Source organism: Miniopterus schreibersii (assembly GCF_964146895.1).
Source record: "Miniopterus schreibersii genome assembly, chromosome: 13".
NCBI lineage: Eukaryota > Metazoa > Chordata > Mammalia > Chiroptera > Miniopteridae > Miniopterus > Miniopterus schreibersii.
Window position 1 is genome coordinate 14,142,860 of NC_138113.1, and position 15,373 is coordinate 14,158,232.

General features: G+C 49.6%; 1 protein-coding gene across 2 annotated transcripts in view; it reads right to left on the reverse strand.

Moving 5' to 3' along the window:
- The window catches only part of XDH (xanthine dehydrogenase), a 48,058-nt gene extending 36,523 nt beyond the window's left edge, over nucleotides 1–11,535 (reverse strand). For both annotated transcript variants that reach the window (XM_081156125.1, XM_081156124.1), the window contains exons 1-6: nucleotides 11,413–11,535; nucleotides 5,744–5,801; nucleotides 3,991–4,087; nucleotides 2,711–2,819; nucleotides 894–1,020; nucleotides 547–608 (exon numbers count right to left, since the gene is read on the reverse strand). In XM_081156125.1, the coding sequence (XP_081012251.1) occupies nucleotides 547–608; nucleotides 894–1,020; nucleotides 2,711–2,819; nucleotides 3,991–4,087; nucleotides 5,744–5,801; nucleotides 11,413–11,454 (495 nt within the window). In that variant the 5' untranslated portion in view covers nucleotides 11,455–11,535. The remainder of the gene's footprint in view (nucleotides 1–546; nucleotides 609–893; nucleotides 1,021–2,710; nucleotides 2,820–3,990; nucleotides 4,088–5,743; nucleotides 5,802–11,412) is intronic.
- Between the last annotated feature and the right edge of the window lie 3,838 nt (nucleotides 11,536–15,373).

The following is a 15,373-nucleotide window of genomic DNA, read 5'->3' on the forward strand; positions in this document are numbered from 1 at the left end:
ATATAAGTGGAGCCTGCACATCCGGCTGTGGCTTCTCACTCAGAGTTCTGTGCACAGCACAGGGCTTCACACAGCCTGGAGACCTGATTAGCAGTTTCCTAAGGCCAGCAGAGCACCAACTGCAGAAAGCAGGCAGGAGAGGAAAGGAGGAGGGTCCTGGGTGCTGAGTCGGGTTGCTGGGTGCTGGGTTGTTATTACATGCCACATTCAGCACCCATGCCACAGGCTGAGCATACCAGTCTCCAGGGAAGGCTGCCACACCTAAGGCCCTGGATGACGTTGGCCCTTGGGCACCATGCCTCTCCCAGGAACCAGTTCCCCAGGCTCTTCCTTGAGAAAAAGTACCAGTGCTACTGATGAGAACCCTCTCTGAATAAGAATGCAAACCCACTGCCCACGCAGGCATCCACAGTGGGAGGACCTGCCACCTGGCCGGCTTATCTCTCCTCTCTGTAATCCAGAGGCCCCTGGCATCCCTCCCAGCTGTGATTCCTGAGTGTTGATGCTTTAGGAGCAGACCGCTGATGTCCTGGGGCCCCCACTTACCCTGGCAAAGGTGCGGAAGCCCTGGAGGATGGGTCTGTAGCCCGTGCAGCGGCACAGGTTTCCTGTGGGATAAGGGGACAGGTGTGATGTCAGAGTAGGCCCCAGGGCAGGTGAGGGGCCAATGGCTTGGCTTCCGGCTCAGTGAGATCCAATCCATCTGAGTGTTCTTCAAACTAAGAGAGGGCCAACCCTCCAGCAGACCTTAGCCACCACGTGGGGGTGGTCTGAGCTTTTCCTCTGAAGGGCAGTGCCTCAGGCTCATTCCAGGCTTCCACTCAGGCCCTGCCCTGACCCCCACGGAGCCCATCGGCCATCCCACCTCCTGGGCTGTGCCCAAGGCCCTGTACCTTGGAAGGCATCCTCGATCTCCTCAAAGGTGGGCTCGGGCTGGTTCCGGAGCAACGTGTACATGCTCATGACGATGCCAGGGGTGCAGAACCCGCACTGGGAGCCATGGCTTTTGGCAATTCTCTCCTAAAAGGGACAGATGACATGGACACCTGTGTTGGCAGAACCCCTCTCAGACTCCCTGCATAACTCAACTGAAGCCAGGCCATGTCGACAGGCAATGTGAGCAGCAGCCACTGAACAAAGTCAATCCTAGTGCCACTGCTTAGCAACTGTGACCTTGGGCACATCACCAAGCCTCTCTGAGCCACAGGTCCCTCATCCTAGTTCCTACCTCTAGAGCTGTGGTGAGGATTCAGTGAGATAATTCACATAAGCCTCTTAGGAGAGGTCAAAGCTAAAGATATAAATGTGAGCACCATTCAAATGTAGATGGTATTAAACTCCCCTAGGGTGGGTGTGCAGATGGAGAAGGGAGCCCTGGGGCACTATGGCCCAGCTGAACTGAGGGGAGCCCATGCAGGGAGGCGGGAGGGGAGTGAGGGGAGCGCAGCCTCACAGAAACCAAGAGAAAAAACCAAGTGTACAAGGAGAAGTGGGGCCTGGCTCTACAGCTCATTTGGGAGCGGAAATAAGAGCATCAGGAATAAGGATTTGGATTTGTATCACTGAAAAGGCAAGGCTTTAGCCTTATATGGATATGATCTCAGGGTTTAAACTGTTCATTCTTTCTTTCGTCTGTTTTCCTCAAAGACAATTACAAGCCCTAATGAACCTTCTTACATCCCCTGCCTGTTGGACAAGTTTGGTAATTTTCCCTTTTCCCATCTAAGATAAGAACTGAAGTAACAGAGGTGAAGTAATACCACCCCACCCTGCTCGTCCCAGGTGCTCCTCCCAAGGGGTATAACCAGCTTGCTTAGCCAGAGGCCCTGGCTGCCAGATTCATACGGTGCCCAAGGAAGGCATGCCCTGAACAGCAGGTCTCCCCAAATGGTCAGTGCAGGATTTAGACCTGGGCCTGGCTCTGGCACCCTCTGTGATTGTAATCTCCTCAAAGACCCCCCTGCCTCAGTCTCCCCAAACACAAAGCACTGGGAACAATGGCCTTTCCTTCCCACAGTGCTTGGCTCTCATGGGTGCTCCATTTCACTTCACCTGAAGGCATCCTGCTTCTCTCCACAAAACCTCCCGACTAGCACGCACTCTACCCAAAAGCATTCCCAGTTTCCATCTGTTCCCAGGGGGCCTGATACCATCACAGAGAAAGCCTTGGTCAGACACTCTCGTGTCTCTATTCTCTATTCAGGTCTGGCTCACCTCCAGGTAATGAGGGTGGAGGCCAAGCAGCCCACATATGTATTATCTGAGGGTGGGAGGTGAGAGGTGCAGTGAAAATGCCACTTGAGGGAGGAGAGACTAGGGAGGGGGTGGGCTTTTCATCAAGGGGTGCGGAGCATTTGGAATCTTGAATCTAGGAAGGCAGGGGCGTTCCTAAGCACACTCAAGCTCAAGGTGAAGAAGTTCCCCACCCCTCCTCTCCAGTTCTGGTGCAGCTGGACTATCCAGCCACCAGGTCCAGCTGGCGTCTTGGTCCCATTGGAGTTATGCAATGTTTCATTCACTCCCCCACGGGAGGCAGCTGCGCTTGGGTGCCTCCTCCTTTACTGTCTCATAGCACCCACCTCCCACCCCCACCCCTAAGGAGATGGGGAAGTGGCCCAGCCGCGGGGCCTCCTCGGCCCCGGGGGACACTCCGCCCAGCAACCCAAAGCAGCTCTTCAGCCTTGTCGTGAGCTCGCTTTGCTCTGGTTACCTGCACGGGGTGCAGCCTGGACTTGGTGCTTCCTATCCCTTCCACGGTCGTCACGGCAACATGGTGCAAGGAGCAGATGGGGGCTAGGCAGGCATTGGCTGAAAAGTGGCTGCAACCCCAGATTAAGGTCATTCCATTGTCTACTTGTGATGCTGTGTATCATTTCTTGTTAATCTACATTGTTCTTTTCTCTTCTACAGGTGTCCTTAGACAAGACTCTTAAAGAGGGACAAATGACGCTCTCCCCACTGGTGGGCCCTCAGCCCCTCCAGCATCTTAGGTGTCAGGTATCAGTGCACCCTAGTACCCAGCTGGAGTAAGGGGGCCAGGGTCACTGTCAGACACCTCTTACTCAGCCCAACTCTGGAGGCTGAGTTAAAGGGAGGTTTCTGGCAGGTTCCAGGCCCAACATGTGCTCCTCTCTCCATAGGGCCCTTCCTTGGCCTCTTCAACTTCAGAACCCCCTGGCACTTCTGCTTCCCTGTTTTCACCCACCTCTACTCCCCCATTCCTCAGGGAACATGAGACACCAACCCCTTGAAACGTGCTTACATCCATTCCTTCATCCATGACTCATTCACTTATACAGTCGACATCAGTCAGTGAGTGCCAGCCATACACCAGGCACTCTGCTGAGGGCTGAGACATAAAGGTAAATAAGGTACAGTTGCTGTTCTTTAATAGCTTGCAGTGAAGCCAGGAAAGAGAAGCCAGTGTGAAGGTGTGATTTAAATATCTTATGGTAAGTGCTCAGGAGGGCTGTGCACAGGGCATATAGGACTAGCTCAGACAAAGGGCACCTAACACAGTCTTGGGAGATCACGAAGGGCTTCCTGGAGGAGGTGATATTTTTCCCAGTCCTAAAGAGCTAGTAACAGCCATGTAGAGAAGTCCTGGGAGAAAGGATATTCAAAAAGACTTGGAAAACAGCTTATGTAAAGACCAAGAAATTAGTGGGTAAGGAGTAAGTTGTTCACAATTGTCTCTGCATGAGAGACTAGGATATGCTGATGAATGGTGTGCTGGGGTCATGGAAAGAAAAAACTGGAGAGAAAAGGTGGGGTACATTGTAAAGGGCCTTGTGTGCTAAGCAAAGGGATTGGACTTTATCCTGAAGGTAATGGAGCCCTATGGAAGAATTTCATGGGGTGTGAAATGAGCCTGGATTTTAGAAAGGTCACATGTGAGCACGCACACACACACACACACACACACACTCACAAGCTGACCACTGCTTCCTAGTCCCTTGCATCAGCAATCAGCCAGCAGGCAAAGGATACACGATCTTGTTCTGGAGACGATCATACTTGGAGAGCATCACGGTGCAAGCTCCACAGCCCCCTTCTCCACAGCCCAGCTTGGTCCCGCTCAGCCCCACTGGGTGGTCAAGGGTTAAGGAACATGAACTCAGAGAAAAGGAGTCTTTGCTGGGCTGCTGGGAAACACCTGGGCAGAGCTGCAAGTGCGGATCCATCCACTGTCACGCACAGGCTCGGGCCCCTCTACCAGGGAGGCAGCAGGCACACACGGCCTGCTCATCAGAGAGGCTGTGCCGGGCCCCAGGGAGGCAGGGGACAGGGCCATGTCCATGGTCCCTAAGGGAACAGGCATCAGGGTCCCACAGAGAAGCACCCAAGTACCATCCCCTGAGACTTGGGATCTAGAACTTAAACTTGACCAGGACTCGAGTCCTGGAGACTTTTCTTGGTGTCAGGGTCTTCTAGGCATGGCCTCATAGACCCCCAGCCATGTGATCTACCAGCAAGTAAATCGGGGCACCTCAGAGCCTGAGCATGCGGGGCTGCTGTCACATCCACCCAGTTGGGGCTGCAATGACACCACTCGGATCAGAGTGAGACGTTGATCTGTCCAGGGATTTGCTGAGCATTGTCCTGACAACAGAGGCCTGGAGAGTTTCCAGGACAGGTAGAGTGAAGAGCATGGCTCTAAGCTTCAGTCCAGGCTCCACCAGCGTTTGGCCAAAACGCACAAGTGAGAAGCAGGTCCCTCAACATGCGCAGGCCTCACTTCCTCCTCTGTCAGAGGGACTGCTGTGGGGATCAGGGAGATAACCCACGGAAATCACCTTGAACTCCACCTGCACACAGGGAGTGCTCATTAAATGTGAATTCCTATTATATTCTCGCTATTGTTTTTGTTCCAGGGTCTCAGAATATTTTCTTACCCTGAAAGAACAAAAGTTGCAGGGGCTCATTACAAAATAGTCCCAGAGATGTAAAGTGCAGTGTAGGGAACATAGTCAATAATAATGTAATAACTATGTATGGGGCCAGGTGGGTACTGGAAATATCGGGGGAACACTTAGTAAAGTACATGATTGTCTAACACTATGCTGTACACCTGAAACCAATACAAAATAATATTGAATGTGAACTGTAACTGACAAATAAATAAATAACACAACTTTAAAAGATGCCAGGGCTCTTATAGTAAAGAGCAGAATTCTAAGTCCCCTTCAGGTATTCCCAGCCCAAGCCTCCCAGCACTGCCATTTCCACAATGATGGCGCCTCTACATAGTTCCCTACCTCAGGTATCCCTTTCCCAACAAGCAGCACTTCCTCTGACTTTCTCTCCACCTTCTCTGAGCTAGAGACTTTCCTAGGAAGCCCATCTATGTCTTAGGCAGAGGGGGGCTGAGGAAGGCCCAGCTCCTCCTGAGCCAGAATGGCCAGGAAGCCAGCCAGGGCTCATGAGTGCCTAATGGAGCTGTTTGTTTTATAGTCCCAGGGTCCACTAGAGCCGTCGCTGAAAGAGATTTTAAGGAATATCAAGAACGAATCTTCTTATTAAAGGCTGAGAATTGCAGACCCAGCGTTCAAATGACTTCCCAGGGTCGCACAGCAGCCGAGTGACAAACTGCAGCTAGAATGCAGGTGTCCAGAGCCCCAATCCAGTGCTCTTTCCTTCACACTCCACAGCCTCCCCAGCAGTCGCCAGAAAAACGCCATACAGCCCAGAGAATGAGTCTCACTGCCCCCTCTCCCTCACCCCCACTCCAAAGTCAGGATACACTTTCTTCTCAGGTAGGCCAAAAGGGTTGTTTCTGGATCTGCATTTTCCTCCACCACCTATAAAAACAACAGAAATAGATACATCTCAGAGGTGTACTCAGTCATCGTCTTACTGAAGAATTTGTAAAGTTAATGGGGATGTGTAAAATATCTTATGAAAACTAACGAGTTTTTTCTTGATAATGCCATAAGAATGAACATATTAACTACAAGCCAAACTGTGTAGGTGCTGACATCCTTCAATTCTAAGATTCTACTTTAGGACCCACCACAGAGCGCTCAGGTGTTGCACCTGCCGTGCTGGGCTGACCACGCAAAGCCCTCCTTCAGTCAAACATGTCACCTCCTTTCCGGCTGCTGGATCACACCTGTGAGCACCAGGGACAGCTCAGAGCAGCAGCGCGCAGACGGCTGGCTCTGCCTCCTGGTGTGTCCACGCTCAGACAGCGGCGAGCCAGTCCGCGGGCCTGTGCTCACAGCGGGGCGTTGTATGCATTGGGCTGTCACAGCCAGCAACACTGGCACATGTCAGAAATGCAGGAGAAATCTCAAACCAAGGGCCACAAATGGCATTTTCAATAAGATGGGGAAGGTCGTCTACAGAGCAAAGCACTAGTTCCCGTTGCCGGTTGTCAGAGGAAATCTATGAAAAACCATTTCACTCCTCTTCACCCATTATCAAGGGTGAAAGGGTTTGGGTGATGGGGATGGTTAAGGGGAGAGAATCTGTGATAAGGATTTCTTTAGAGAGCACTGTAGTATGAGTCCCGCTTCCTCCTACACAGGACAGGAGTATCTGCTCGCACCTCGCACTTCGCGGGGAGGCTTCCATGGCACCACGTGGGAGGCCAGCATGTGGCCTTTGCGGTGCCGGGCCTGTGGTGGCCTGGCCCATCTAAACAGCTAGAGGTAGGCAGGCTCACCAGGCAAGCTGAAGAAGGGTCAGTGTCGGAACTGGGGTACACTCCCAGAGTTCGGGAGAGCAAAAATGTAAAATGTTGGCCATGGACCTACTGTAGGCCATGCACGGGAGGGGCAGAGGGGGCCCCAAAAGACTGACTACAGGTGATGGGGCCTCCAACAGTCTGTGTGGAGTGGACCTCCCAAAACCGGAGGCCGAGAGGGCAGCAGCCTGGCCAGAGCACATCCCCATGAGCTCTGGCTGAATGTTTCCAGTGGTGGGAAGCCGTCTTCTACCAGCACCAGTTACATGAAAACCTCCTTGCTGCCCTCACCGTCCTAAACTGAGCCTGTGTTTGGCAACTTAGAAATGACCATAAGATTTTTTATTAACCGAAAGTATTTAAAGAGGTAACAAAACTGCCAGAATTTTCGTCTTGAATAATGTTTAAAGGAAAGTGAAAGATAAAGTGAATTTTCATTTTTTATGGCACCCCACTGGTCCAGCTTATTCAAAGCTTACACAAGAAGCTAAGTCTTCTGTTTGGAGAAGAAATCATGAAAGCACAAAACAAAGACCCCCACCACCTTCCCTGTAGATGGCAGCAAGAGCCTTATCTGACTGTCTTCTCCCCAGGTGGGACCTTCCTTCCGCCCTCCAGCTTGGCTTTAGTCACATCACAGGGTTCCCTCCTCTGCCTTCAGTGGCCTCCCACGTAGTCAAGGTAACACCCCGGTTCCCCAAGCTGTCTTCTCGAGGTCCTTCCACTATGTCCCCAATCTTCATTCTCAGCCCTCCCCTGCCAAGCTGGCCTTCGTACTCCAGTGAGAACACATCATATGCCTCCTGACTCCTAAGTTTTAGACCATTTTCTTCCACTTCCATCTGTGTGTTTACTCATCAGAAGACCCCAAACAGGTCCCTGGCGAAGGCTTTCCATAGCACCCAGTCGCAGGCGGTCCGCCTCCCTGAATTCCGACGGGACGGCTGTGCCACTCCCGCAAACCCCTGGGAACCCTCTCTCCTCGGGACGCCCGTGGGCCTCCCGCAGGCAAACCCTGTGGGGAAGGGAGCTGGGGAGACACTGGCTAAGCAGGTTGCTCTGGGAAACGTCAGCCACCAAAACAAACAATGGCCAACATGGGTTTATGCCCATTACATAAAATGAAAACTCCTGAGTCTGAATTGATAATTAGCAAGTAAACAAACAAATGGGAGAGAAAGGAAAGTTTTCTTGGCAGAAGAATGGCAACTAATAAGTATGGCTGGCCATCTTGAGATCTGCCCCATAATCATTAACATTAATGGAAAATAAAACTAGTGGGTGAAAGTTTGATGATTAAGATGTTTACACAGTCTCCAAGTACCTTCTCACGGGTCATTTATCAATTATAAAGGAAAAAAGAGAAACCTGGTGAACACCCCCTTCACCAAAGGATCCAAGTTCACATCCCAACTAATGCGGAAACTGACATCACGTCCCCCTGAGAAGGACACGCCACCTCTCTGGTGGTCCCTCCCAAAATGCAGACTCTGAAGCTAATTCTTAGAAAGCATGACACAAACTCAAAATGAGGGACATTCTAAAAAATAACTGACTTGTCCTCTTCGTAAACATCAACATCCCAAAGACAGGAAAGCTAAGGAGCTGTTCCAGATTAGAGGAGACCGACAAGACAGGACAATTAACTGCAAGACGCAGCCCAGGGCTGGGGCACTTGGGAAGGCGGTGGAGTTACAGAAGTTACCGGGGAAACTGAAGTAATGTTCCATAAAATCCATACGTTAGATAATAGTATTATATCAATACCAAATGTCCTGATTTTTAAAATCTCGTTGTAGTTCTGTCATAATATCCTTATTTTTTGTGGAAGAATGAAGGGGGCAAGATGTCTGAAATTTACCCTCAGATGATTCATAAATAAAACTTTATGCTTTATATATTTGTTTACATTGTTTATACACATAAATATAGAAAATATTTGTTTATTTATAATACATACATTGAAATATCTATGTATCACCTATAAATACAGACGTGTATATATGGAGAGAGAGAAAATAAAATGCAAATGTGGCAGCATGTTAACAGGTGGGTAAAGTCTGTTTAGTATTTCTTTGTATTCTTTTTGCAAAGTTTTTGTAAATTTAAAATACAAAGTTTAAAAAATAAATTTCTTTGCCAGAGGATTTGTTAGGGCTTCTAATGTTCATCTGTTCACTCTGTCCACATGAACTGGGCACCTACTTTGTGCCAACACTGGGCTGAGTAGTTTAAGACTATCTAAGAAGAGTATCTTATGGGGACAGTTTCTTGTGAAATACATTTTGGAATGTATTACTTTGCCTAACCTTAATCTACCTCTGCAACTAGTTCACAAGTTCCTGAGAAGCAAATGCCTCCAGCCCATAAACGTCCCACAGGCTCAGGGCAGGGAGAAGCTTGCTGAATGTCAATGATGTGAGAGTGGGAGGCTTGACTCACGGACACCGCCTTCTTGTGGGGATCACTATTGGACACCTTCATCTGCACCCTACACGCTAAATCTCCCCAGCTTCTCCCAGATGCCGCAGTCTTCATTAAACAGAGAATGATTGTTCAGAAAAGCAACGATCCTACCTTCCAAAAGGCCTATCACTACACTAATAGCAAAACCCTAGGCAGCTCTTTCCCTTCCACCCGGACTCTCCTCTCAATCAGAAGATGTGAAAACAACGGTCACCAAGACCGTCACCACCCCAGAAGGCCCTCGGGGTACTTGGTGGCCGGTATCTTACCTCCCCTCCAGGACCCCAGCTAGGGCAGTTCTAGGCAGCTGTGGGAAACAGGGGGAGCAGAAGGCTGACATTAGAGTGAGGCACCAGCTTCTCACCTCTTGTTTGTTAACTTCTTTACGTCACATCCTGTACCAAAAGGTCTAGAACATTTGGGAGTCAGCGTGGGAACACACTTACTCACGGCTGCTTTCATTTGTTTGGGGAGTCCTCTGCTAGGTCTTGTTTTTCTAGCACTGCTGTTACCTCATCGCTCCTTGCACTGCCTGTTGTCCTTTCCAGCAGTTCCTCAAAAGGCCACACGTTCACAAATTACAAACATGGGCATTCATCACAAAAACCGGCAGTGATAGATGGTAGGGTGTGAGGTGATAATACAATCTAAAAAAATTGAAATTGCTTTCCTAAAGTGAAACTAAAAATACATGGGAAAACAATTTTTGCCAAGTGGATTGCCCTTGAAATGCTCCAGTGCTTCAGGGCAAACCATCCATGGAGAAGGGAAGCCGGTGCTATCGCACAGGAATTGATGGCTTAATACATAATCAAACCCTAGAGTGAGGCGTGGCCCTGGAAGTCATTGAATCCAGCTGCTCAAGCGATGTAAAAATGGCTCAGAAAAATTCCGCAGAAGACGCCCCTCTACAAAGTCAGTTCAACAACTTTCATAAATCTCCACAGTGTGATTGCTGAATGCAACAAAAGTTTGAAATGTTGGACATAAGTCTTACTACTACCGATGTGGAGGCTTTGCCCTACCTCTGGGTGTGCCGCCAGATGCCAATCCTGAAAAGAAACTGGCACAGAGACAACTCTGAACCCAGAAGAGCACGGCTGACCCCATTCCCCAGCGCCTCCTGGGGACACCACTCCAATGGAATCCAGTCTTCGAGTCACTGATGTCACGATAGCTCATGGAATTTTCTTGCTAGTCACTCAAACACACCCTGACAATTTAAGCACTGGACGTCCTAGGGAGCACATTTTAGTTTTTGAAAATTACCTTGAAAGTCACCCTGTTTCTCATCTCAAAACTGCCAATACAGCAAAACAAATGAAATTGCTTTTGGGGAGCCCACTGGGCACACTATTCATTTGCATGGTCCACATGGCCGTTTACAACATGCAGCTGTCCCTCCTCCTGTCCCTTCGTTCCCAGCTGAGGAGCTACGGCAGACGCGAGCAGTGGTGCAGAGGGGAGAGGCCAATGGAGCCGTGGGATGTGCTTGCACCCTCTCTCCGCCCCGCATCAGGATGTGCAAAGATGCTCATCCGTCCAGCGCAACGCAACACGGACTGCTTCCCATGTCATAAGCCCCCCTCTGCCCCATCCACCCTCACCTCCCCTAGGTGCCTGTGCGCCAGTGAAGTTAATCCAAGCGGGCAATTTTTACCAAAGTGTGGGATTTGCAATATTTATATGTAGAACTAAGGAGGGGAGCGAACATGCCCCTCATGAAAATAAATGTGACTGCCACAAGATGTCAGTATACGCCCTCCCACAAATTAGCTGTTATATTTCCATACACGAAATATCAGGAGCAAAAGCTGTATTCCTCTTACATCCAGATGTTACCAAGAAAACAGGTGCCCGTTCCTTCCCTCAGTAAAGAGATCAACAGAAGCCTCAGGACATATCTGATTAAATACAGGAACAGAAGTGTGGTGAGTAACCTCCAGCCTCACCTAGAACCCTGCCCCTTCTCAGCCCCCTGCCAGCGTCTCTACAGCTGAGGGAGTGGGCAGGGGGGGAGGCCCCCAGGCACCTCTCTCCTCGATTCTCTCCCCCTCGCTCCTTTGCCACTTGAGTCTCTGGACTGTGTTCTAGCCCAGGGGAGGTCTTCTTTCCCCAGTGTCACCCCAAAGGCAGCCACACCTTTAGAGGGAGAGAGAGAAAGGAGAACATGAAAGAGAGAGAACAGCCACAGGACACAGGACACACATCCCTCCCCAGCGAGCAGGGAAAGCAGAGCGAAGGGAAGCCCCGCTTACCTTTTTGCCATTCACAAAGAAAACCAACTCGTCCGCAGTCATTGTCAACAGGTATGGGGCCCCTGAACTCCAGGTATCTCACTCCCGAGAGCACTGGCAGTGATCACTGCTCCGCCACTTGAAAAATACCTCTCCCAAAGAAAACGAAATCACATAGGCCAATAGGAGGGAACTAGCTGGGAGCCTCAGGGCACAAAGAGTTCCTGGCAAAAGCCACTAGTTTGCATAATCGAGGAAAATGAAAGCAATCATTCACAGCAAATCACACCCCCAGCCCCGTGTCAAAGAGCACGGAGGAAGGCACAGGTTCAGCAAGATTATCAACCTGTCACCCTGGGTCTTAAGCACTGGCCCGGTGGAACCTGCTTCATTCTCCCATTTGCTGGAGAGAGAAGGGGGAAGGGCCATTGTCACAGCCAGGGCAGCAGGGCTGATTCACACCCTCCCGTCTATACCTGTCATTTCACCATTTAGTCATGCAGTGCGGACTCAGCACTTACGGGCAGGGCTCGTCCTGGAGGAACACGGAGGCCACACGACTCGGGGCCCAGGGATTCAGAAGTAAAATCTCGCATGGGACCTCGGCCAGTTACCTATCACCTTCAGCCCTCTGTTCACCCCATAAACGGGCACACCAATGACACCAAAAGCAGAAGGCTGAGGGACATATATTTTTGGAAGTGCTTTATAAATTTGCAAAGAACCAAAATATTTATTGCTACTGCTAACGTATTCTCAACATCACAACAGAAATAATCCTAATAACTAACCATTTTTGACACTTTTCTTTTATTCATGTCTCTCAGGAATATGCCCTTAATAAGTCATCAGAGTCAGTCATAAAAATATTTTGTAATACCAAATAAATTAAAATGGGCACACAACCTAGGCATGGGCACGTTAGCTGAGAGCTAAAAACCTTCCCCCAGCCAGCATCCATTAACGCCGAATGTAAGCACACGCGTGCACTGCTCACCAGGGCAGCGCCAATGGGCCCTCTACAGTCCAGCACCCAACTGCCCCTCCCAGCTCACACTCACACACACACACACACACACACACACACACACACACACACACACACACCAGCGTTCCCTCTGGTCTCCTTCAGTCCTAAAAAGACCCACACAGTTACTCAAACAGCCCCCCTGACGGAGATGACTTTCCCTACACTCCTGGTGGGCGCCGTGGGGGCCTAAGGGGAAGGGCATGGGGTGGGCAGAAAGGAGCATTAAGCAGATGTGCCTGGGACAGCAGCAGCTTAGAGAAACTGAAGGCTGCCGGGACAACCACGTTGTCAGCACAGCTCCTCTCTCCCAACCACAGCTTCGTTTAAGCAGGAGAAGAAATTCCATTCGTAGGGGGACCAACCACCCCAGTGTGCCCCTGACTATCCTGCTTTTAGCACTGAATCCCTCCCATCAGAGCATACTGCATTGGTTGTCCGCCATAAAGAAAAGGTATTCCTAACCGGGGCAAGGGAGGATTCCCAACCCCAGGAGCCACTCGGCGATGTCTGGGGATATGTTTTATTGTTGTGACTGGGAAGCGCTGCTACTGGTATCAGATAGACAGAGGGCAAGGATGCTACTAAACACCCTACGACGCACAGGACAGCCTCAACGACAATCCATTATCTGTTCTTAAAGGTCAATGGAGCCCCGATGGAGAAACCCTGCCCTAAAAGGAAGGAAAGAAGCAGAAAGAGGGAGAGGGGCTGAGCCTGGGGTGGTGTTGGGTAATGTGCCAATTCTCCCTGACCCTACCCTCTGTGATGAGAGGCTTTTTCTCTAGTCACTGACCCGCCTAGCTATCCAAACCCTTTACTTCCTAACCAGTCTCCAGCCAAAGTCCCAAAAACACTCAAAGTAAAGGGGGAGGGGGAGGAAGGGCCTCAGGTTCCATGTTAGGTAGACTGGCTTGAATATTAGCTCCACCACTTGTTTGACCTTTGGCCTCAGTGTGACTCTCTTGGCCTCAGTATACTTATCTATGAAATGGGGGTGACTATACCTACTTCATAAGAATCCACTGTGGTGAGAAGTAAATGGGACTTAGGTTAGGTGTGTGACCCGCAGTAGATACATGATGATTTCCTTCTCCCCACTCAGCCGGTCCTCAGCCTCCTGGAGGTGAAGGTCCTCCTCTTACTGTGGAGCACTGAGAAATGAGAGCGAAATACATCAATAAGGGCTTATGTTGTCATTCAGATTTTATTTCTGTAGTCACTATAATAATTAACTTTTTCTATGATACTGAGATTTGACCAAAAGAACTTTAGCAGTATTAATTGATATTCAGCAAAATATTTATGCCATTTCTTTCTCTGTGACTTTTCCAGATGTTATAAATTAGGGATAAACAGTCTAAAATAAGCATCTTCTTCCAAGCTGACAACCTCCTATATATGCTTTCAAAGTTGAATGAATTCTCAAATGTTGGCTGAATTAATGGGATTTTGTGGTCTTGGAACAGGCCAACTATAACTTACACTATGTTAACTTACCAAATTTTCAAAAGAATGTCTCGCTTTATAATTTACACTGCGTTGGCAGGTGAGGTCCCAAAGTCCATGGAAAAGTCAGGTAAGTCTTGAGGCCCTATGGACGCAAGTCTTCCTCTTGGAGAAATACTTTCAGGAAACCACAAGAGATAAGAAGAGTAAAAATGCTGCCAAGAGCCAAGTCATTATTTCTGGAATAGTGAGCTCTTTGGGGCCAAGCAGTCCCTGGAAGAAGTGATTCGGGAAAGTGTTCGAGGGTTCTCTGAAGGCCAGTCAGGGCTGGTGCTTTGGCAGCTCATGCCCTGGCAGGTCCCAGCTTCCTGCAGAGGCCTCAGGGCCAGCCCTTCCCCTCCTCTGCAGCAGCACCTCTGGGCCGCTCACTCCCTCTCTTTGCACCCAATGTGCATCTTTGTCTGTACCCTACAGGTATCCCCTGTTCATTTTCTTTACTTACAACAAACTTTACTTGAGAAGTATCACTTCTTTCAAAATATCCCATTGTTCAGACTTTTCTTATTAATTTTCTTGTCAAAGACCCGATTTTCCCATAGACCCACATATGCCCATTCTGGATGAAAGATTTTGCCACCTTCTCAGAGCATCACTGCCCAGCACCCACGTCCACCCGCACCCCCATTCCCCAAACATCTCGGTTACTAACCAGTCCTCACGACAGCTCCAGGCACCCGAAGAGCATTTCTTTTGCACGTCATGTGATTTCATTTGCTCCTTAAAAGCCTGTGGGATGGGCAGGGAAGGTGTTACTGTCTTCCCTCTCCAGAAAAAGAAAATGAGAGTCAGGGAGGCTGCCTTGCTGTCTCACAGCGAGTGAGTGCCAGTTTCTACATCTGTCACCCACTGCCCAGCAAAGAAGTCATCGCTCTGATGGTTCCTAACTATGGAACAGAAAGCCCGGGAGTGCACATGGCACTCACAGCCCTTCTCGGTCGGGCTGAAATCCAGCCTTCTGGTTGTGAGGCCCCTGAGACCAGGAGAGAACCGTGTTCACTGCTATGTTGCTGGAGCCTAGCAGAGGGCCAGGTCCGTAAGGAGGATCAGAAATGCTTGTGGAAGTGAGCCCACAATGCAAGAAACGAGTGGTTTTCAGAAATATCTGAGCCTCTGCCTCTTACCAAATACGGAATTTTCTTCCATCTTCTATATATTAACACCAGTCAACTTCCCTCGCCAGCAACTTTCCAACTAACATTGTATCGTTGATATTAAGCACCCAGCTAGTATTCCTCAACAAAGAGGTGGCATTACTCTATTACTAAGAAGGAAATCAACCCTTGATTTTCTACCTGCATCTGGGAAGTAGGTCCCTTTAGCATCGAGAAGGGATTACTCAAAAGTGGACACAGAGTCAAAACTAAAAGGCTGTCAGCTTCAGCCTGGGCTAATACAGCAGCCCCATGAAAGCTGGAGGGATGGCAAAGGCCAGAAGCAAATGGGACC